General features: G+C 38.5%; 1 protein-coding gene across 1 annotated transcript in view; it reads right to left on the reverse strand.

Moving 5' to 3' along the window:
• Positions 1 to 135: 135 nt before the first annotated feature.
• LOC135073923 (sonic hedgehog protein) overlaps positions 136 to 24,396 on the reverse strand; it is a 40,622-nt gene continuing 16,361 nt past the window's right edge. Inside the window, exons 2-4 of the mRNA XM_063968174.1 lie at positions 11,891 to 12,152; positions 2,917 to 3,059; positions 136 to 2,458 (exon numbers count right to left, since the gene is read on the reverse strand). Of these exons, the coding sequence (XP_063824244.1) occupies positions 1,991 to 2,458; positions 2,917 to 3,059; positions 11,891 to 12,152 (873 nt within the window). The 3' untranslated portion in view covers positions 136 to 1,990. The remainder of the gene's footprint in view (positions 2,459 to 2,916; positions 3,060 to 11,890; positions 12,153 to 24,396) is intronic.

The raw sequence follows: 24,396 nt of genomic DNA on the forward strand, positions 1-24,396 counted from the left end.
TAGTAAGATTGTAAGTAATATCACAGTTACTAGTCAACTATAATTCAATTCAAAGTAGGATTAGGTTTATCATCGCATTAAAAAGGTTACGTTATTAACTCTGATAAATAAAAAGTGCAATTGATCGTTCACGAAGCCATCATTTTATTATGTCTGATACTACTCGTAGATTGTTATTTAAACTGAATATAGAAAATGCTGGTTATATTCAATACCATTGCCCTACAAGCTTAAAGCTTAGTTAGATGTGTGGTTAGATTGGGTCTAGAAAAATAATACATCTTGTCTACGAAGCGACTTTTTATCAATACAAAAATAACATCAATAAATAAATAATATAAAAGCACAATAATTACATATTGTATTTAATTTACACGTTAGATTGGATTCTCCAAAACTTGTCTATCAAAAAAGAATGCCGCGAAAAAATTCGAGCTTACGTTTACAAATACTGATTGTGAACATCATCTAGTCGCTATCAAGTAGAAAATATATGATGCATTACATAAATGCATTATTTTTTGACAGACTCATTATAAATATTTCATTAATTACATAAGTACATTTTATGCCAAAAAGTCTACTTAATACTATCTGTAAGTAATGCATTGTACACCAACTTAATTATAAGGTATTCACTTGTGCTTTTGTAAAACTTTACTGCAAAACAACTCGTGATGTTCTGCGTTACAATTAAAATATGGCAATATTTATGGCAAAATTGCGTCATCAAAACGTTATGTAGTTAAAGCTTTCCGATAGGTACTTTCATACTTTTTAATACAAAATTCTACATCATTGTGTAGAGATTACGAAAGTTATTTAGATAAAGATTACGTACAGGGAACTGTTGCGCAATACTTCAAGTTATTACTGCTGTCAATGACATACGTCAATATTCAGTTTATACCCTGTTTTTAGATATTAAACCATTTAACTTTGACCAGCAAGAACGTTATTAAACAAATGTTATAGTATAAGCAGATCGTAACTTAAAACACAGTTGATTGCATGTCAATACATCATTCCACTAAATTCAAACTATAGGAACCCAAGCTTCAGTTCAAGATCTTCTAAGCGATCTGCGCGCCACTTGGAGAGACGCAAATAAATTAGTGACGACACGTAAACATCGACTGTCGACCAACACTACAGTACACTCTGTATACAAAATACATCCCTAAATATAATTACTGTTTCGAGTATAAATATTAAGTACATTAGATAAATAGAACAAAGAGTATAGATAGAATATCATGCAAAAGAAATTACAGGAGTGATCCCGTCTTAAACACGACCATATGTTAGTAATCTAGAAATAGGGTGTTAGTAAGAACTTTAAGTTAACTAGTAAGGATAGATAAATGCATACAGAATAAGTTACTTCTATGTGTAAGATTTAAACATTTGCGTCAATTTATAAATAGATACCTAGCTTATAAATAACAATAAATAAAATCTTAAGGCACAGTTTTAGGTACCAAGATCACAATTTCATCTTTTCGAAAGTGAGGCAAGGAAAGTATTGCAACGGAGGAATGTCTAGTTACACTCGGTCACTGATGGGAAAGAAATCACTGGGTTGCTTCAATCAGAGAAGACGAAATAAGTATCTAATGACAATATTCTTCGGATTTGCTAATGCCTACATATCTATTTATACAGTTACTTAAAAAACATAAGCGCATACATTTAAGTATTTCTGCATTGTGCAGAATAACAAATACCGACACAATTTACAAATATTCATATTTTAACTAAATAATGTGCAAAATTTGCAAATATGGTCTTAAAACTACTTAATAAATAATTTCCAGTGGATAAGAATAAATCGTTGTCGACGAATTCATTAACGGATTTGACATGGTCGAGATTATCAGTTTGTAATGTCCGCATTCACATACTATTTACACACACCATTATTATGTACACTGTCCTTCGCACGTCCCGCGCGCTTCGTATTGTCCTTTCGCACTTCGAAATGGTCGTGTTATGGGTATTTGTACGACGTGGGTAGCACGAATTCGCTAAACGAATATAGAGCGTTGGCGTACCAGTGGACGCCTCGGGGGAGATCGTTGGAGCCGCTCCACGTGGCCATCCACCGGAGAGGCGCCATGGCGGCGTGGGCTAAGGAATGGCTCTTGACGAGCGCGTAGCAGGAGGCAAGGGCGTCGTCGACGATGATGGTGCCGGCTTTGGTCATGGGAGCGTACACTCCCTGCTTCGTGAGGACACGCGTGTGCACGACACGGGATGGCCTCATGACGCTGCCTCGGCCCCGAGTAAGGAGCACGTCTCCTACATCCACGCTGGCGGCGAAAGACTCTCGCCAGCCCTCTGCGGAGGCCAGCAGCAGAAGGTGAGAGGCAGTGGTCGTGATGGCCACTCCGTTCTCGGCCGTAATTTCTATGTACTCTCGAGTGACGTTCGGATCTCGATCGATGAAGGTTAATACCTGGAATTAGAATAAAACGAGTTGTTATTTTTTTGTATTATTTCTTACAAAGGTAATTATTTTGCGGGAGGCACTTTAAAACAAATTAAAGTTGTGTAATTTTTTTTTGCCTTTGTCCATTTGTTAGAGGCGTTTGAGGTTTTCTAAGACTTGTGGTACTTTTGTTGGTGGTAGACACGGATAGTCTTTATTAGTGAAAATGAACATTTTCAGGGACTCCATTTTAGAAGATTAGGGATTTTGAAAAATGCGGCATACAAAAGTATCGTTCGTTCGTTTCAGCCAAATGACGTTCACTGCTGGACACAGGCCTCCCCCAAGGCTTTCCATAATGAACGGTCCTACAATGCCCGCATCCAGGTTCTTACAGACAAAGTATAGAACCCTCACTATTTACAGCCTGAACTGTCACTGAATTTACCATGACCCAGTGCTGCCACAACAGACACGATACCCACCTCGGAGTAGATCATCTTGCCGTCATCATCGGCAGCAAGCACTCGGTCACCCTTGCGTAGAGCCGCGATATCTATGGGCCCGCTCTCGGTGTGCACCACCGCGCCCGACGGGAAGCACCCAGCGCCAGTGCCCACAGAAGATTCTGGAAACGATTACAGATAAATAAATAAACATTTGTTGAAACATTTCAAAACTAAAGAGACAAGAGCAGGTCCTACTAAAAACTAGTTATGTTGGGTTGCAAACAATGAAAATTAGTAATCCCTACTTAAAATTTACAAAAGGTTTGGAAATGTTCACTGCTGAACATTCTCACCACTAGATTTTTAGAATTAATTTAATATTAAAGCACTGAATCAAGCACACGTCTTGGGTTGTGTTTTTCATTATTCTATTTTTTAATATCTAAATAGGTACCGTTTATTTATAATATTACTGAGGTCATTTGTATTATTCTTGTTCGCTTTATAAAAAAATGCGTCATAAATATCTACTTAACGTAACAGTGCAGCAGTGTTAAGACCAGTGTCAGGCGATAAATATGTAACTGTTGAATATGAAATTATTGAATGGAATCATCCGTGAAATATTAAATGTACAGACCATACATCAAACGGGCATAATACGTGCGTGCCGTACCTACATAAAGTCCAACCAAAAGCAATAAAATAAAGTCAAGAACATAAAATCGTGCAAGGGTCGATAGTAAATTAGCTCGGAGCAGTCATATCCCTTTAAGGAATAACGAGATTTCTCTACGCTCGTAATTAAAATCGGATAAGATACGAAACAAAAGAGAATCGCAGGGACATGCCTGCAGCCGGTAGAGGGTTATCGGCGCAGCCGCAGCCTGCCCGCCTGCGTTAGGCGCGGCACACACTATACGAGGGATTCTCCTTTCAGTTTCAGAAGTATCTCGTCATTGCCGAATAAGCTATTTTGATGAATACACCATATGCGTACACATTCCTGACACGAATCATAAACTTCTTTTGTTTTTTAGCCCAGTAAAGTAGCGTCCGATAGCAACAGTGTAGACAGCGCCTTACACACTCAGGTTGTACAGGTAATAGTTTGCCACCAGAATCCAACGGATATATCTTAAACCGCACACAATGGGAACGCTTCGAGGAAACATCTAATCATAAGCTCATAGACAAACTTTTTAAAGCGATAAGTAAATTCAATCCGTTTTGTGAACATTTTTTAACCATTGTCTGAAAATGTAGAGACAGGACCTGACTCTGAACTTGTTTGTTTATTATCTAATAGTATTTATTTAAATCCCCATCCCGCTTAAACTGTACCTGTGTATAATGCTATTTCTGGAACGCCGCAAAAAGTGTCTATTTACGTGAGATTAAATGGTATCCAAAAGATAAGTCGAAATGGATTTGTGCTAAGCCGATGACGTGGACTGCCGCTGCACTGGCGGCTACACAATGGGGTGCGTAAGTTTTAAGCGAGAAAGGCAAGTCGCTGCAGAAACCTCGTGCCTTTATTTACAATTACCGGGGGTGGTGTAATTACACGCGCAAATGAACACGACTGAAGTATCGGCGTAAAGCCTCTGGCGTCGTTTGCGCGAGCTCGTTAAAATTTGATTTGTTGTGTAGCCGACCGATAAATTCAGCCGATCCCCGTTCACAAACTGTTCACAATAGGATCGCCAGGTCGCGTTACACAATAACTGAACAAATTAGATTTCGTTCAAAGTCAAGCGCTTATTGTCGACATTTTGTTTGTCGTCGGCGAACGCATCACACAATCCATTGAATAGGTGTCGGCCACCTTTGCGCTTTTTTTGGCCTCTCAGCTTGCGTGCAATTCATCTTCTGCGTAATATATGTACTTTATTTATTGACGTAAATGTTGGGTTTCCGGTGAATCTCTACACAAATATGTCTATTTAAAAGTTATGAAGCTTTTGTGTGGGTACGGGATCAATAGCTTTTTAATTGTGTATTGAGCTTTGGAGACAGTTATGTTATCCTGCGTGCTACGAGGTTGCGTTTTTTTATGTATAGTTTTTATTTATGAGTAAATAATGGGAATTTATGTATGTAGAGCATGGGTATGGAGGTAGGTAAATGTTAATTTATCCTCTGATATAAATAAATATTGAGTTAAGCAGGAATAAACTAAAAGTTCTAACGCCGCATCTAGAACCGCGTTATTCGGTGAACCAGTCATTTCTAGCATCACCCAGAAGGGCGCTTCTGCATCACAATCACCATCGGCATTCCCGACCTCATAAGCTTACGAATCGAGCCTCAAAACCGGTCAAAGTACGATTTCACAGTGACGTAACGTTGGGCTGAAGATGCGGCGATAAGAGGCGCGCGCGGGGGCGCGGGGCGCGGGCGGTGCGCCGGCGCAGCGCAGCCGAGTGGCCGCGCAGACCCCGCCCCGCCGAGACCACCGGGAGAGCTAGGCGGCGCACGCGGCTCGCCCCGCCGCCCGCCACTAATACATTACCACCTCGACAAATGCACGCACGTGACACAATTCATAATTCATCCCCTGAACGGACGATACGTCACACATGCACCCTTTGTCCTTGCGAAACATAGATAAGGTTTCCCGGGTGAAACTGATTTATATCGGATAGCATTTCAATTAGTTGACTCGTGGTCATAGAGGCATGTGATATGGAAAACTTCATTTATTATTCAATTAGTCTTATCATATTATGTTTCAAAACAATTTACACAAACTTTATGTATCGATAAATCAACATGAATTCATTTTATTTTAATCAATAAATCTTAAGCGTAAACCCACCGACTGCTTTAATTGTAACTCAAGAAGTGCAAAACACGTTCGCATGAAAATCTCACGCTAAGAATAAAATGAATGAATCTCAACGTATTGCGAGCTCCGAGTTGATATCATCTAAATCAGAGATTATATAATTTATTCAACAGAATTTTATTGAATAATTCTATAATGTATGGTTCAATTTAGTGCACTTTATAATAGCATAGGCTAGGTAGCGAAATGATTTAGTGCGCAAAGATGCCCACACTGACTTTCTAATGTAATTCGTATTTATGTCCCGGATTATCATAAGTTACTGTGATATTCCTTCTTGAAAGTTACGACCCGCGGAATAATATTTCCTAGCAAATGATAATAATGCATAGCATTGTGTTAAAATAAACTGGCTGCAAGCCTATAGTTGAGTTATTGGATGGAACATATTAAGTCAAACATACATGGAATATTAGTGATTTGTTTATGCAATACTTTTACTAATGCCGGCTAAGAACTGGTTTTATGTAGGATAATGTTTAACGTAACATAGATTTTGCGCGTGTTGGATTCGTTAAGTTCAATGTCACAGTATACGCATACATTTGCATTACAGCCGCAAGTTATTCTATTATTTTCTTGTTTTTCCCTGGATGCTGTTGATGGCGATTCAAGAATGTAGTCTGTAAAGTAACCGCTTTTTCCTTTAACTTGAACCATAATAAAGTAGGTAATAACTATGATATACATTGCATAACTAAATTATATTTAAATAATAAGTCCCAGTGGGAAAATGCTGTTTCATGAATCAGCTTAGTTAATAATTTTCTTTGTAAATTGTACCATGTAATTTTCTCAACATCTGCATTTAATTTTGCCATTATTTATTTGAGTACACATACTACCCAATTCTCCGCCAAGGAGAATTGGGTAGTATGTATGGTGGAGGACAGAAGGCAATGGAAGGAGTTGGAGGAGGCCTTTGCCAATAGGCACACCGAAATCTTAGACATTTTGTGAATGTTTTTTTTTTAAGTGAAGAAAGTGTCAAATGTAAAATGTAAAAATGTTTCGGAAATAAAAGGCTTATTATTATACTACCCAATTTTGCAGTCAACCTAGCATTGGTTGGGCCAATTCCAAATATAGAGCACCAAACTGTTAATGAACTCCAAAACAATTTCTTTGTCTCCCGCTAACCTTGTCCAAGACTCAGTGAACCCGACAAGATGAATCCTGACGAGTTGAGGCGGCCTTTCGTCAGTTGTGGGAACGGTCGTCCGGCCGCAGCCTTCCGGGATGTAGCGTCTCGGGTGTCATACGGCGGACACTTTCGCACGAGGTGCGGCGCGACATATGTTCTCATTGAGGTACTGGGGTGCACCGTGTCGCATTTTCCGAATCCAAATTGAGAGCACTCTACCTTTTAAACGCGTATTTTAGGAAGTTAAGATAAACTGATGTCATCAAGATTGGAAATCATTAATGTATTGATTTGTTCATTGAATAGATAGACGAATTAGCCTATAACAAACTTAGGTAAAGAAATACTGATCACCAACCTGAACGTGTAATGACAATTCAACAAAAATCAAGAAAGCTTGGGAACACTATTTATAAAAATCTAAAAAAAAATTAATTTACACATACGATATTGAATTGATCTTTAAAAAAGTAAAAGCTTAAATAAAGAAAAAATCATTAATAGCCTTAATAAAACTGAACATTCTGGTAAAGTCCCCCCGTGAGAACATTCCCGGGGTTGCGTGCCCTGCAAGCGCTCGACCGCGATGCATTACTTACTCGCTCCCGCTTCTATCCTTCGATTTTGTAAATGATGCTAAAGATCCTTTAATCAAGACCGAGGTACCTACTGGTTAAGAAAAACCAAGTTTTTCTCAATATTGTAATTATTCATTCAATCATTTTTTAAAGATGATTCTAATTAATAAGTAATTAATCGTGTAAATTTTAATACTACCTGCCTTTATTTTATTCCTCTTATATTTTAAATTAAATAGAATTTCAAAAACAGTTCAACGGTAATTTAGTTAAATGTATCCATCGTCAACCGAGAACTACTTTATAGACAGCGCCATCTCTTAGTGATAAATCGCTCCAATTATCATGAGTATCTACACTGTTTATTGCATGTGAAGCGTGGATTTATTTACAATGGGTGAGCACAATTCTTTAATAACGCGCGGCGGAGTTACACCGCATCGTATGGCAGCCTCTTTTTCAATTTCAACCGGACACGTCAAGCTCGTCGTGTCGTGACCTGCGGTCGGCGGTCACGCCCCATTTGCCGCGTGCTTCTTGTCGAACCACCTTAACTGCCCCATCGCATTGTTCCAAAAGCTCACCGTTTCGGCACATTCTAGGCATTTGCTTACAAATGTCCGGTAATTTGTGTGTAACGTTGTGTGTATAAAGTTTATTGTTACCGCGCCGATGTTAATGTTCATGTAGCTTTAGTTTAAGATAAGCCTGAGACGTAGACTTCATTATAATATTTGTGGTAGAGAAACAAGAAATATAATGTCCTTGCTGTTGTGGCAGGACAAAACAATTTGTGGGGAGCGTATAAGTGCTCAGAATAGAGCAAAAAAGAATAAATAAATAAAAAGAAATTAATGTGCAATTAAATGCAATGAATTTGTCATAAAATTGTCGTACAAACGTTGATACACTTATGCCTTGCATAGTCTTTCTGAGCGATGAGACAACCACGCGTCGACAAGCCATGCCTACAGCGATTAACTTAATTCAGTCTATAAAAAAAAATGTAAATCAGTTATACATGGCCCAATAAAAAATAGCACGTTACATAAAAGAGCTGCCGATGGCGGCCGATGGAACCCAATTAATCGAGGGCATAAAAACTATCGCCCCGTTTTATTAGCGGCGATGATCGGTGAGATACTCGAGAGTAATATATGACCCATTAAGGCTTAATATTGCTCCTAATATAGTCTCTGTTACACCGACTAGACAGACCACCAAATTTTTGATCAGACAATTATTCAACAAATCGTATTCTAAATGAAATATGAAAATAATGTCAAGCCATAAGGTAGGCAAGTAATTAAAATTTTCAAGTATAAAAAGAAATATTTTTTAATGTTAAATGGATCAAAAATTTTAAGAAAAGTAAAAGAATCGAGCTTTTATAGCGAAGTCATAAAATAGATGAAAAAGCTCTAACGAAACTGGCAGAACATTCTCATGTATTTTATTGATCTATATCGCCTAAAATATTCAAGATTTATTATGTAGGAATATACCCAAAATATTTTAATATTTCATCTCAGTTTTGATGGCATTTTTTCCAGAGAAAGTTTCAGAAAGTGTTAACTTTATGACCATATTTTATGAAAAACATTGAAATTAATAACAGCATGTTTTGCTATTTTTAATTATGTAGACAGATCTAGTAATTTATTCATTAACTTCTTTAAACTACCATGAAGACAATAGAGAGTGAATACTGTTATCTGTATCAAAATAAAAAGCTGGTAACTTTTTTTTTCAATCTTAATCCTAAGTCACGGAACTCGTGCGCGAAATACAGATTGGCCGTAGCCATACAATTTCACAACGGAGAGAGTCCGCGTGCATGCAGCGGCCTTGACCACGCTCGAGATCACTAGTGCGGCGACAGACGGGAGATACACCTAGTATGGGTATCCGTCCCAATTAGTATTTAAATAACGTAGTATTGCGTCATATAGAGAAATAAATTTAAACTATATTGAGTAATGATGAGCGTTTTAGAGAAGAGCGTTAAAAGAATTGAATGAATTGCCGAGAATCGAAATCTCTGAAGAAACTCGTTTAAAGTAGGTACTACGGGTTCGGAGTACGAAGTATAGTAGAAGCATATTTTTTGCAATAAGCTTTTACTTACTCGTAGCATGTAGTAAGGGTAAGGGCTTGTAAAAATGTATGAAACAATTAAACATACTATGCATAAACCGAAAATTTACTCTACAATCCTCAAAATACTATAAATAGTGATCCAATGAGTACGATCATCTGTTCCACGCAGGTCAAGCCAAGCGCCGTAAGACATACCTACGACCACATTCATTATTCATAAACTCCAAATTAATACCAAAGGAGCACGCTCGAACAAAACGCCGGAATAAATGAATAAACATCGAAACAAATTGACTGCGACCGATGGCCGGGACTATCGCGTAGAATCGAAACAATCTTTACAGTGTTTTGATATCAATCGTTTTAAAAGATAACTAGAACGTTATAAAATTGTATGCAAATTCGTATCATTAGAACCTATATTTGGACGCGACACCGTGTGGATAAACTCTTCTATCGAAGACAATCTGGTTCTAGAAATAGTGACAATAACTTACACGTCGTTAGACGTAATAGAAATGTGGTCAATTATTCTAATCATTCATGTCAACTGCCTACTTATTTTACGATTTGCTCATAGAAATTGCGTTCTAGTCATAAATATAACCAACTAGCTTTCCGCCCGCGGCTTCGCCCGCGTGGAATTTTGTCTGTCACAGAAAAACTTTATCGCGCGCGTCCCTGTTTCAAAAACCGGGATAAAAACTATCCTATGTTCTTTCCCGGGACTCAAACTATCTCTATGCCAAATTTCATCAAAATCGGTTGCGAGGTTTAAGCGGGAAAGCGTAACAGACAGACAGACAGACAGACAGACAGACAGACAGACAGACAGAGTTACTTTCGCATTTATAATATTAGTTGGGATAGTTGGGATTCCAATGAAAGTGCGCGTTGAACAATACGATTTATTTGGTGGGATACGTACATAATACATAATAATGTTTTGATTTGCATTGAAATGAAATAAACACTAATTTCCTTTCATAATAAATCGTTGCTAATCATAATACTTGAACCTTCTCGAACTAAACGGTAAGTAATTCTGACCTAACCATTAAACCGTATAATCAATTCATTACATGTTCAGCCTGTAAATTAAGTCAAACACTAGTAATTTTAATTTATTCAAAATGCGTCTGATAATAATATTAATTAGTTAATGTTCATGACAGCTTTGAATATACAACTTTATTTATGACTAACTTTATATTCATGTTTTCAACGTTTGACAATTTATAGGCAGTAATTGACATTTATGTTAAAAGTACGTAGAAAATTCTTTTTCGCTTGAAATAATATTTCCTCAAGCTTTGCTCAAGTTAAAATAATTTATTCACAACATTTTCTCAGCAGAGCTTTCGCTTTCAGAGTGGGAGCCGAGCTCGGAGGTTCATCTGCAAAATTAATTGGAACTATGCGAGCGGCGGAATGCCTCCATAATATCTAAAAACACACACCCACAAACACATGCAAACAGTTGCTTCTCATCGTTATGCCGTACACACATATAGATATAAGTAGCCATTGAATCACCGGCGTAATTATAGAAGTGGGGGATTGGCTGCGATGCGGCCGTGTGCGCGAAGGACGGAAATACTTTATAGGTCGCGTGCGAGAGGGATGGGCGCTAACAAGAGGCTTGTTCGTCCGTTTGATCGACACCGCCGGGGCGAGGGCGCGGGAAGCTGTCTGAGATGCATTCTTCTTGTAAAGTTCAACTATATTTGGACCGTCCCGTAGTCCACTCTGTACAGTTATGTACCCGTCACGTGATTCAGACGAGTTTTCCCCGGCTCCAACATTTTTAGGGACTGCTTTCGATCGCCACCATGTTTTTGTAACATTTTCCTTAAGCTTTCCCTTTTTTTTTACTTTAACTTAATAATGTAACACGGATTACTATTAAATTTAAAATTATAGAGCCTTTAAATACAAAAACAAGTTGAAATGTAACTTGAAAAGTGACAAATTCTAGGGCGCATACTTAGCGCCATACAAAAGACTTCAACGCGGTACGCGCGGCAATGGAAAATTTATTACGGTTGACGATAACAAGTGTTGTTTAAAATGCTGTATAATATTTCTTTTTTTTTAATTTATTGAATTTAAATTGAAATTAATAATATTTATGAATAGATTTTCATTGTTTGTGGTCCGGTGTTTTTTAAGTTTATAACTTTTCTTAGGACTTATTTGGAATACACCATCTATCTTTAAGACTTAGATATTAGATTTATCCATATTTTGTATTTATTATAGATGCTTTATACTTTTTTTTACCATGTATGGATGTGCTACTTTTAACCAGCATCATCATAACGCATCTATACACACCTGTCTTGACCGAGCAGTGGATGTACGACCGGCTTCTGTAGTAGACCCAGTCGAAGCCAGCCTGGTAGGCGAGTCGCGCCAGCATGCCGATCTTGCTGGTGTCTCGGTCGCTGGTGGTGATGTCCACCGCCCGCCCCTCGTAGTGCAGCGAGTTCTCGCCGTGCGAGTTCTCTTCGTCCCAGCCCTCGTTGACCCGTAGGTGCACGCCGGGCCACTGGTTCATGACGCTGATCGCCAACGTATTCAGCTTCTCCTTGCATCTCTGGAAATCATAATAATGACACGTTAACATAGAAACAACTAATGCCCGAGAATTATTAACGTGAATAGCATAGTGCTATATTCAATGCAATCATAACTTTTACTGTGAAACGCAGATACGATTGAAACCGATAATAGCTTTCTATTCGTAACTGCCTCCGTTTATGTGGATTAAGTACACAAATATGGCTCGATCAGACTTTTCATTTAGAAGTTAGTAAAAGTTTTTACATGTCAATTGATACTTATATTTGGTAGCTAAACTACAAGATACTCAAGAGAACGAACGTCTCGAGAAACAATATTGAGACTAAACATGTGAAGTTTTTGTTTGCACTTAAAGAAACACCAATAGATGTGCTAACAAATTGACAAACGCGCCGCCCCACGACCGGACAACACAGGATGTCGGATATTTTGTCGTGAAGAAATAAATCAAATTAAAACGCACCGCACGAAGGGATCGACACAATTTCGTTTGTGAAACTCCGCGGAACAAATAAAGGAAATGTCAAAATATTTATAAAGAAATGCGGACAATGCGAGGCGCGCTGCGTGTCGGCTTTGTCGCGCGATGTCAACTCACTTTATGCAGATTTCGTAGAGAAAAAATTGTGAGATTGACGTAACGAATCGAGGCAAACGGGCGCCCCGCCTGGGCGACGCATTCAGCGTACCAGATACTTTGGAGCACCGTACATAATCACTTCTACGAACGACCAACCACCTAATAAAGAGTTGCGAGAACCTCAACATGTTTGAATTTGCCAGTAATACTCGATTCTCTACGGTGCCGTTTCACTAAATAAAATTTTCCGCTCATATTCATTGTGTTGTTAGATGTATGTCTTATTTTTCTCGGTACTCGTACGTACTACCTACATACAGGTACGTAGTTTAAGGAATTCTTATTTAAGATCAACATGCTCCACATTATTCGTACTAAAATAGCTAAGTACTTACCGCTTATACCAAATTAGCCTTGATTTCCCATTTTCGTAGTAGGTCTGGAAATGTTTGCTTATTTTTACAAGCCTGGCCCTAAACAGTTTCGTGACTTTGACTAATGGTTTTAAAACTGACCTATAAACAAAAACCAGTCTTGTTTTTTAGTAGTCATCATTTATTTAACATCTATTCTTAACTCCTTCCTCAGTAGGGGTATTTTGTAGGTTATTCTGATGCCAGCCGTTAGATAGTGCGATGTTGTGGCGGTGGCGGCGGCCAGGGAACCGAGTGTTTAAACTTGCCTCCCGTAGTCGTCTCGGTGCGCACTAAAACAATCGAATGCTAAATGCAACCTCAAACACTTCGTGCACTTAAACGTGGGAACATATTGGTGCCGCAATTAGCCACCTTGCACCCATCATAACCCTGGGATTCTTGCTTTCATAACTAGTTCCATCGATCCCATTGTTTACATCAACACAGAATATTTCGGAAAGCTTTTTTCTAAGCTCGATCATAATACTTAATAGTAAATAGGCATGTAAAGAGTGCTTATTTATTTTTATTGATTGTGTGAGCGTATTTCAATCGAATACGAGGCGACGCGACAGATCGGGCGGGCTATTATAAATTCATTATGCATATTTTTAGTAAACAAGCTGTCGATCACAATGCTCGCGCGCAGCGGGACGCCTGCCTCCGACACCTCGCCCTGTCGCGTACCTACGTGCCCTAGCACCACGATTATCATCAGCCGGGTACCCAATAGGCGCCCAATCGTTGTCATACTCATACATTAAACCAGTTTTTATCCAGAACTCGATTCATGTAAATTCAATTTCGCAAATTATCAAATTACACCACATCAAAAGCTCATATTGATTAACAAAAAATTAACAAGCGAATCGAAATACCTAGGTCAAGTTTTGAAGCGAAACGGCGAGCTACCTGAACCGGTGGCGACCGAATCACTTGCGGACGCATAATGAAGGCCGACCGATGGAATTGAGGTAAAAATGAAATAAAAACACTGAGGATCATCGCACTGAAACAGGGTGCAGTAACGCGGGAATGCGCGCCGCGAATCACGTCTAAGGACGACGCCGCACCGAGCTCGTCTACAGACTCGTACTCGACTATCTTCGAACCAGTGAGGCTGTTAAATAAAAATATATGATCGCTCGAATATATTAGATAGATAAGCCGTTTAGCGAGGCACCATTCGCCACCTCATGTGGCTCCGGACGCTTCGTTAATTTATTACCGCCTCCCTCTGCGACCATAACAATATATTAGGATAATTAAATGGCTCTTTACATTCCTTAACACATCGTTTTTTGTACAAGGCCACTGGAGTCGAAAAGCACCGACCAATGCTGACTGGTTTTTGATGTTAAATTTTTTTTCTTTATGGAAACCACAACAAATAGTTTAAGGGCAGTTTTTTGTGATATCGACCGTTCATTTTGTTCACGCGAACCGCCTTTCGGCCCTATATGGCGTAACGTGATTTTGAGTTTCCTGCAAACATGTCAAAACAGCAATTATGATAAATTGACATGGGAATTTAAGGTGCTTTAATTTTTTTAAAGGCAGGGATGAAATGATGCGCGATCCTATTTATTAACTTACAGTAACTCATTCCTGTTTTCGTATAATTAGAATTTACATATAAATGGAATTGAAACAAAAACATGCTGCTATGTTGGCATATCAATTATCAATTAGGTATCATGAATGCTTTTATTATTCATCCGATACCTAAACATGAGCAAATTGAAATAAATGTTAATTTAAAGGCAATAAAACCGATTCAAAATACGTATTTAGGGAAATCTCGTTCTGCCTCTCATAATGTTTAGGTCCCTACCTGCAAAATAATGTGATCCTAAAACGTGTGGTTGACTCGGACCTAAAACATTTTCGGTAACGCAAAGTATAATTTAGTCGGCATCATGCCGTGTGTCTGAGTAACACCTTGTTTTATGGCAACCAAATATTTTTTCGCATTGGTAGATGATAGGGCTGGGAGGGACTAAACGATTTATCGCAACTTTTTCATTCATAAAATAGTTACAGAAACCGCAACCGGTGACTCATTGGCATCCATTTTGGATGCGCGTTTCTCACGGATGAGTTTTATTTCTATTTTGAATATTAAATAGTCATTGATAGCCTGTAGAGAAACATTGATTCATATGTAAGTGTATAGTTCAATCAATCACTAAAATATATTCGAAACCCCTTGACAAACTGGGCAATATCGTAAAGAACATACAGTTCCTTCGGTAATACGCTACCAAACTACCAATATTTGTTCGCCATAAGCCCTAGTGTCGCGCTAGCTGTCGAACACATCATAAATATGCATCGTGGATGCATCACCTGTGCCCGTGTGTGTTTAAAGCCTCTTCATGTTTGTTCACGAAAAATATCACCCTTTGTTGTCTTAATGCGGCTGTCGTCGGCACGCCGCGCCACCGCATTCATTTGCTATCCCCTTCTCACTTAAACACTACTTGAAATATTGCTATTTTGTTTTCTATTGATCTTTAAAATGCCTACTTTTTGCAATTTTTAAATTATTTATAACATTGCGATTTAAAGCAAAACTTTTAAAAGCTCACATTGCACTATAAGAAAGATTTTCAGTAAGTTTTCTAACACAAGCAAGCATATTTTGAATACAAAGGTGTCGGCAATCCACTCACTTTTCTATGCGTTAAAAATGCATTTTTTCACACTGAGCGCTATATCGTGTGTAAAGGCATGCTAACGAACACAGTCCACAAGGCTTTTAAGGAGACGCGGGCGCCTTTCACCCGTTAAAAAAACTTGAAACAAGAAACCGATATGCGGTGTTTGCCTGGGCCACAGACCTCTGTTAATGAAACGTTACACTTCATTCACTCAACTGGAGTAACTATCTATACAATAATGGGGCTGAGTGTATGTACCTTACATGTGTTAGACGAACTCGGAATGTTTACGCCGACGAAGGCCGCAGTTATAGCGTAGTAAACAGAATGCTAGTTAACGACCTCCGTTGTGTGAAATGCTGCCACAATAGATCCCTACGCGAACGTCAATGAGGTAACCTCAATGAATGGTGTCTAGAGACCTCAAATACTTCATAACTTACAGCGTAGTACCAGGTGCAAAACCGATTCTTTTCCATTCACGATTCGTTTGTCCCAATTGTGGGATCACCCTGGGGAACGATCGGTTAAGCTCGTGTATTCTATTAGAATGCGTGTGTTTATGGTGGTATTGCCCATGGGACGGATGTGACTCCATTATTTATATTATTGTGATCGCTAGCGCTGGTTGACGCGGGGTCAATGGCGGAGTCAATGAGAGCATGCTCACTAGTTGCAAGTCATCCGAGTGAGCGATGGAATCCACGCTTCCGACATCGATCAAATTCGTATTTACCCTTTGTTTCGTACCGATAGATTCCCTATCGTAATCGATATGAAGTATTTGGTTACGAACTCTGAGAAATCATTAAGGTATTTTAAAGTGTCACAACAACGGAATTCTTCTAAAATAGTAATTAAAATTTTAAATTAAACGGAATTCTTTTTTGGGAATTTAAATTAGTGTTTCTGTTTTAATCTTATTGAAGGTTTTTTTAATTAAAATAAAATTAATACCTAGGTAACAGTGTCAGATTGATAATACGATTTTGTAATATTCCGTCCAACAAGATGAGTTAAATGCGTATAAAATGAAACTTTTAAAAAACGTTATACGAAACCCGCTTAAGTGCAATTACCCTTTCGCTAAATCACTTTTCGCGCGGAAGGCTATAAACATTAACTGGCGTATCGTGCTAATTTGCAGCGTCAACCCTCGTCGAGTCGATAACTGCTGATCGATTTGCATCCGTAATTACGTCACTTTTAGCAGGCAGGTGATGAAAACGCGACAAGTGCGTGATTGCGGGAGAAGCACGCCCCTTCCGACGCAACCGGTCGCGCCGCCGGCCTCTACTTACGCGGTCGCCGGCGCACCTCGCGCCCTTACTGCTTCGCCACGTTAGAGCTACATGTGCAAGAGATGCACCAGCTCCCACCTAAGTAAAGACAAAACTATCGACAAGATGCTGCTAGCGACAAATCAAGGTGAAGATGATAGAGTAGAGAAAACTGAAATGACATTTTTTTAACAGGTCAACTGCAAACTTATATTTTCAGGGAATTCAGATGATCTCATCTCATCACTATCACTAGTGAAAAACTTTCCATTACTGATCATGCTAAAAATCAGACCAGTTGAGAAAGAAAATTCATATACTGACATACTCTACAAGAAACACTATTCGTAGCAAACAGGTTCGTGAAAGTTCTTATTCAAATCGGTTCCTCCGCTATCTTCCACACGACTACCCCTAAGCTACTTAGTTAATCTACGCGAAGCCCGCAGCGATAGGTAATAAATATCTACATAATTATGTACTTTAAGAGCACTGTATACAAGTAGAAAATACATTTTTTTAATAGATCAAGTAAATAACTGGTTAACATTCATTCATTCATGAGTGTAAAAATATTCATGATTTATCGATGTGTCAAAATAATTGGTATGCGCTACCATCATCCAGTACTTAGCACGGATCTTTTAATAAAACCCCTTATAAGTTACTGTTCAAGATAAGACAAATAATTTATGTCGAAAGGGTAGTTAAAAAGATAAAAAGCGTGTTTGTTTTATGAATATGAATTATTAATTTATCAGTCCATCAGGAGTTGATAGCGCGTAGAGCGTCTCGCCGCGTTCGTCCGCGCTGCGCAGACGAGACTCGTCCGCCTCGGCAGTTCACACCTAACAAACCGCTCTCATCAAGAACCCATCTCCAAAGAAAGATAAACTATCTTTGTTACGCCATTGACATGTAATCGCCGCTTTCATTGTTTATCCCTCGCCCCGAGCAGAAGTGATCACATCACGTGGGTGTAAAATCAACATCGCACGTCCTCTTTTGCTGATGGTCCCGAAGAGCCTCTTGATAATATTTTATAAGACAAATAACCCGATAAAGATGTTTTGACGTGAATCCGTGTTCATCGCTCACACTAAAATGCGCCCAGTGAGCACGTATAATAAAATATTTATTTACAGCTTTGTGATTTCGTTTAGAAAAGGAATAAGAACGTTCTAATTTAGTGTCAACTTTATTGGTGGCGAGCGGAGCGTTAAGGCGATCGGAGGAGTGTTGGGCGCTGACAGGCGGCAACTTTACGTAGATCCATTAGCATTGTTTTAAGGGATTAGAACGGCGTTTACGGCGAGCATTGTGGCCGATGTGTCGCTCGACACGCATATTTTTATGACACATGTCGTTTTGTTTTTTCCATAATCTGTGTGAAACGACTACCGTGTCCCGGGTTCGGATAAGCTAACTTTTTATTTTCTTTTGAGTTAAGGCCCTCGTTTAAAAGGTCTAGTTAATGATAAAACTTTTTCAAACAAATAACTAACATAGTTTCACTCTCTTAAATTATGAAACGATGATAAATGACTCATTTGTTGAATGGCAATTTTTTGAGGAGACCGTTGTGTGTGCTTGAGCCGTTGCTCGCGTCACAGTCCCGCGCGGTCGGAATCGAGTTACACAAAAGAACCAACGTTTTCAGATGTTTTCGATGCCCAAATCAAAACCGATACCTCAAGTAATTTGATGAAATTGCCCGACGACAGAGGCGAGCAGTTTTTGTACGGACCCATGTCACCGTTCGATTGTGAAAACGCTTGCAATATGGGAATTTTGGACTCTATCTCGCTGGGAATAAACATCTGTAAAGATTCTTAATCAGCAAGGACATCTTTTCGAAGGACGCCGGAATATTAGTTTACATGTAGTAACGCGCTTCAAACCGATTGATATTTCATTAAACAGACACTTTGACATCGGAGATGACTATAATGCTGCGGTTACATCCGCTTCGGTACTTTCAAGGAATTTAGCGGGATCGGTCGCAAAAACAAACCGGGTACAGGATGATATGAAGTGGAAACTATATGGCAATATAGGCTTTACTTTTAATTTAGCCTGATTCATCTTCTCAATATCATCGCTGAACTGAATATGTATTACACAAAACGAGTTTATACGAATCATAATCTCGTCTGAAGAGCGCACGCCACAAAATGAACGAATAAAGCGAAGTCGTGTCCCAAGGAAATAGAAAACAATTCTCATAACATAAACATTCCTTGAGGCTGTCCATCAGTGAGGGCCGATTTATTTATTCCGCTTATCGGAGAACAATGCTGGGGCCGAGCATCTGTCAAATGCTATCGTTGCTGCTACCTAGCTGGGAAATTCAGCTTTTACTTACTTTCAGGGATACATCTGGCATTGTCTTAGTAAAACTTCTACGGGATTATTTGTACAGGCTCCAAAGAAACAACATTTTATTGACTGTTACTATTTGAAGCTATGGGCACATTGCCATATAATTTTCCGAAAATGCTAAAGAATGACAAATGGAAGATCTGAATACAAATTTATTGATGTAAAGCTTTCAATTTTAGAAAAGCCTTGTTCCTAATCTGCGTGTTCACTATGTTTATTAACATAATACGTTTCTTTATGTTTGTTAAATGATAAGTAAGATTAAACGTAACCAAATAATGTGATGGGTGTGTCTAAGATTTATTAGTTACCTAACAAGGTATCAATAAACAACTTGTGATGACTAAAGCGCGTATATAATTTAAAAGATCAAGATACAAAATGAGTTTGGGACTAATGCATTGTTGACTCTTTTAACGGTAGTCAAAAATCATTTGAAGGAGCTTGCAAATAACACGGCTCGCTCAAAGGCGACGCTCGAAAATTAATTATCAATTTGTCGTGGGTGCCAGGGCGACATAAATCGATCGGGTATCTGCCCGCGGCCACATTAGCCACGCTCCAACACAAGATAAGGATAACAAATGTCCAGTTTAAGGTTATCTTAACATCGCGGACATGAGAGAGCTTTTTGCCACCGATCCCTTGATCTGACCTTCTTGAATCGTTAATCAGGCTATCGCTCTACAATAAATCCTATTCGAGACAGCCAATTCGGGAAATACACACTGCGATCAGAACACTTAAGACGAACGTATGTGGTACAGTAACTTTTTCTACTACAATATAAGCTTTGCCAATCTTGAAATCGCTATTTCGCAGACTTTCAACTTGTTGATTTTTCTTCAATTATCAACTTGCTCCTCGCGAAGGACTTAACGCGAAACAAGCATACTACATTCCTCGTGTGATAAATATAACCCATTAATATGCATGTTCTATGTATGATGAACGTTTACTCAGAGTCCAAAATAGGCGGGAAACATTTCTTCATACATACTTAAAAGTTATTTTTAAACACCATGTGCGTTGGCAGATATAATCGGAGCTTTATTTAATTTTAACAACCGGTATTTGTAATGTTTTGCCGCGGAATGAGCAACCCGCTACGATTTTCCCACAGTCGAGCGTAGCACATCATTGTGATGTAGAGATCCTTAGAAAAGCTTTTAAAAGTGTCTTGCTAATCTTAAATAGTAATAATAATGTAAATATTATAATAAAAGCATCAAACAAAACTGAATCTATATAATTAATTACGAGTATTATACGGCCATGTGATGAGAAACGATATGTGTTAAATGTTCATGCCCGAAAACCCGGTTATGTGGGCATATTAGTCACGATGGAATCCAGGGATGTTGCAGTGTTCATATTCAATATAAAATGGCCGTCCTTTTTCAGCCGTAGCTATGGTATAATTATCGAGCCACAGGCGCATGCGAAATTGGGGTCTCACCTCGGCTCGGCCGTAAGCCGTAAATAAAGTAAAATGACGGACGTCGGTGGGAGGAACGCTGGGCTAATGAATACGCTGGTTGACCGCGGCGCCGCGCGCGGCGGGGCATCCTCGCCCGAGGATCTCCACGCGTCCTTAGCCGAACCATTGGCTGTTTCGAATCTCAACAACACTCATCACTAACGTGGAATAGCGGTGACTAATCTTGTAACATATAATTACGACACATAGGTTTTTAAAAGAAAAACGAAGGGAAACCCCGAGAAATAAACTTGACACACAGATTATTATGTATCTGTTAAATCACACAGCAATAATAATGAAATTGAAACATTTATGTCTACCGAAAAAACTTTTCCACGCTACACAAATCGGATCTCGGCATCAATATTAACGGCCAATTGTGGATAGCAAAGCATCAATTTATCTCACTTATATCGCCTCATTTAAATTTATCACTCAGGCTATCGGATTACACAATTGTAAATAAATGTTAAAAATTACCCAACACGAAATTCCAATTTGAATATGAATAGTTAGGCGCCATGTAGGCAGGTACATGAAAAAACCGGCACCAAATAATAATGTAGACAAATGTCCCCCTTAGCGAACACAATGACCGACCTCTAAGCGATCGATTCACTTTTAAGACATGCTAATTTGAAAGTCTAGAGCGCTTTATACCTATTTAGGGCCGTAATGAAGTGCATATATGAATGAGACCGGCTCTTTGCGATACTTTAAAAATAATAAAATTAGAAATAAATTACGTTGTCGTGAGTCTATATGGGCACAATAAGATACTTAAGAAGCAAAAATGGTTTTGAATATCTATGATAGTCCTTGATAGCATGCTTTATAGCCCATGCTGGCTTTTTTAAAAGTAATCACGTGACACGAATCTAACAAAGTGAATGATACCTGTTTCATGTTAAGACTAATCTGTAAACTTAAGGTATTAAAAGTCGCAGTCAAAACATTTTTCTTGTCTCGAAATAGCGGTGTATGAGATATGAGACGAGTAGGGTTGTCGACTGCATAATACGTGCACACATTAGCAATAATCTGAACATGAGCTTACACGAGAACATAAACGTGTTTGTTTATTATTATCTATTGAAGTAACATTTATATCTATTTATAGAGATCTCAAACTACGGCCTCAAAATTTTCTGTTCATGAAATCGTCGTAGAAGAAAATTAAAGTTACAGGAAAAATATGGAGAAAATGTAGTTAGGGAGTGGAACGGACTTCCGCTTTACAGAACAGTTTTCAATTAACATCTAGATTTCTATCATTATTGGGATCTACCATACTACCACTTATCCCTTTCCACTCTACATAATTTACTGCGTTAAGCTCTATACTTCTTCAAGATTGGTAACCCTACAAAGAAGGGTCGTGGTGGCAGTCTCTCAGGTAGGTCGGGAAGCGGCTATTATTTAAATTAATTGGACATAAAACGATGCGCGGAGGACGCGAGCGTGTCGCGCAGCTGTAGCACTGTCGCGTCGCGCTCGCACGTAACTTCGTCACGATAAAATCGCACTAAATGCGTGTATTGGTTCTCTTTTAAAACTAAGCAATTCTGCAAATAATATAAGCTACATTATGCGTAGGGACTTTCACCTAATTATTGTAGAGCTTACGAAAATTGCGGGAAAATCTTTTCACACGCGGTGTGCTTTGAGTATGCAAAAAGACAATACGCTACCGGCGCTACAACGCAGCGTGGGCGCTTATTCTATTAACATTATCGATACTGTCGCATAAAAATTATGTAAAGGTTACTATTGTACGACGCTCCAGCCATAATGCGACACTGTTCTTTCGCAATCGGTTACAAATGGAACCAAAATGATCGTTATGTATCGATATACGATTATCCGGTTTGTTATAAGTTAAATGTATGCTAATATTGTTAAAAGCCTAAATAGAGTTGTCGGTACAACGATAAATAAAGGAATCCAATTATATTCACTCAGATAGGCAGGTACCTATCTTATGTCAATAAAGATATAAAGAACATTTTTATTAGTTTTCCTCTAATACGTTATTTTATAGCTGGACTGGACACTAATGAAGGAAAACGCTTCAACATTATAATTATGATTTAACTTATCCTTCTCACCGAGTGCTAATTGAATAATAACTAAGCTCGTGTTGGCGATAGTATAGTAATTTATGTTTAGTAATTTATGTTTAGCATGACATCAAATGTATAATTTGAGGGATTAGGCGAGTTGCGCAGGAGTCGTGGTGAGCGGTCGCCGCGATTCTTATCGGACGTCGCCTTGTCGCTTCACAATGCCATCTTTTGTGTTCCGACACCATAATTTATTGCGAACAAACGTTGCGCTTACAAACCGACCGAGATAACTCTCATTTCGGATTATATTAATCGACCACGCCCTTCAATTCAAACTCTAGATTTGAATATTTTGGAATGCGTGTGCGCAGACAATACAATTAATCTATAAGGTCTGAAAACTTCGTCGATTTAATCAATTCATAATTTTTACTCTACAAATAATATTTGCTTATAACCTAGTTTTCATTTATTTAGTCTCAAGCCGATTTCTTGGTAGGTTGCAATGTTCTGTTAGATGTGCACTAATGTACAGTGTTGTAAATACATACTTAGGTAAGTAGTTACTCAAATAATTATTTAGGTCATGACATTTAACTAATTGCACAGTACAGAATAGAATAGTTACTTAGGTATTTGAATAATATTTTAACATCCTTTATTTTGTGTTGCATAATATGTAATGCGCGAAATGTCGATGTTATGTGCTAATTATGAATTCCTAAGTTAAGAGTATTTATAGCAGCAAAAAGTTATTGGTGACAAGTCCCGGTAAATGCATCCGCGTCTGATAATAAAATACCTGTTTTCCAAATACATGTCATCTATATTTACTTCTTCAGTTACAAAAAAGTGTGAGTTTTGGCAAGTTTTAATAGGTATTCCGATTCGTTACACGTGTAAGCTTCGCACAATTAATTATTTTCAAATGAAATAAACTTGAAGGTTGATGAATCAGTCATGTAGGCAAATTATCTTCAGCGAGGAAAGTTACATAAACTTTCGTACTAATTAACTGAAAACGACTAAGAATCCGAGATTATCCTTTAAAGACAACGCAAAAGAAATTAGATAATAGTAAAGCAGAATCTCCAGTCACAATAAGCGCATGCATTTCAGGTCAACGCATCGAGCATTTTAATAGTTACGGCGGTGCACCGGCCGTTGCATTAAGACAATGACCAATAACTTTGTATTTATGTCTCATTGCGCAGCAAGAGCGGCATTCTGCGCCGGCGCATCTGAACCGCTATTAGTCCCGAGCCTATACGAAAAGTAAATTAAAATTATTGTGGGACAAACAGAATTACAGGAGCCCGCCATACTTTCACATTGAAAGTGGCCTATTATACCCTATAAAAGAAAATGACTGCAACTCATATCCCTT

The sequence above is a fragment of the Ostrinia nubilalis genome, chromosome 8 (genome assembly GCF_963855985.1).
Source record: "Ostrinia nubilalis chromosome 8, ilOstNubi1.1, whole genome shotgun sequence".
NCBI lineage: Eukaryota > Metazoa > Arthropoda > Insecta > Lepidoptera > Crambidae > Ostrinia > Ostrinia nubilalis.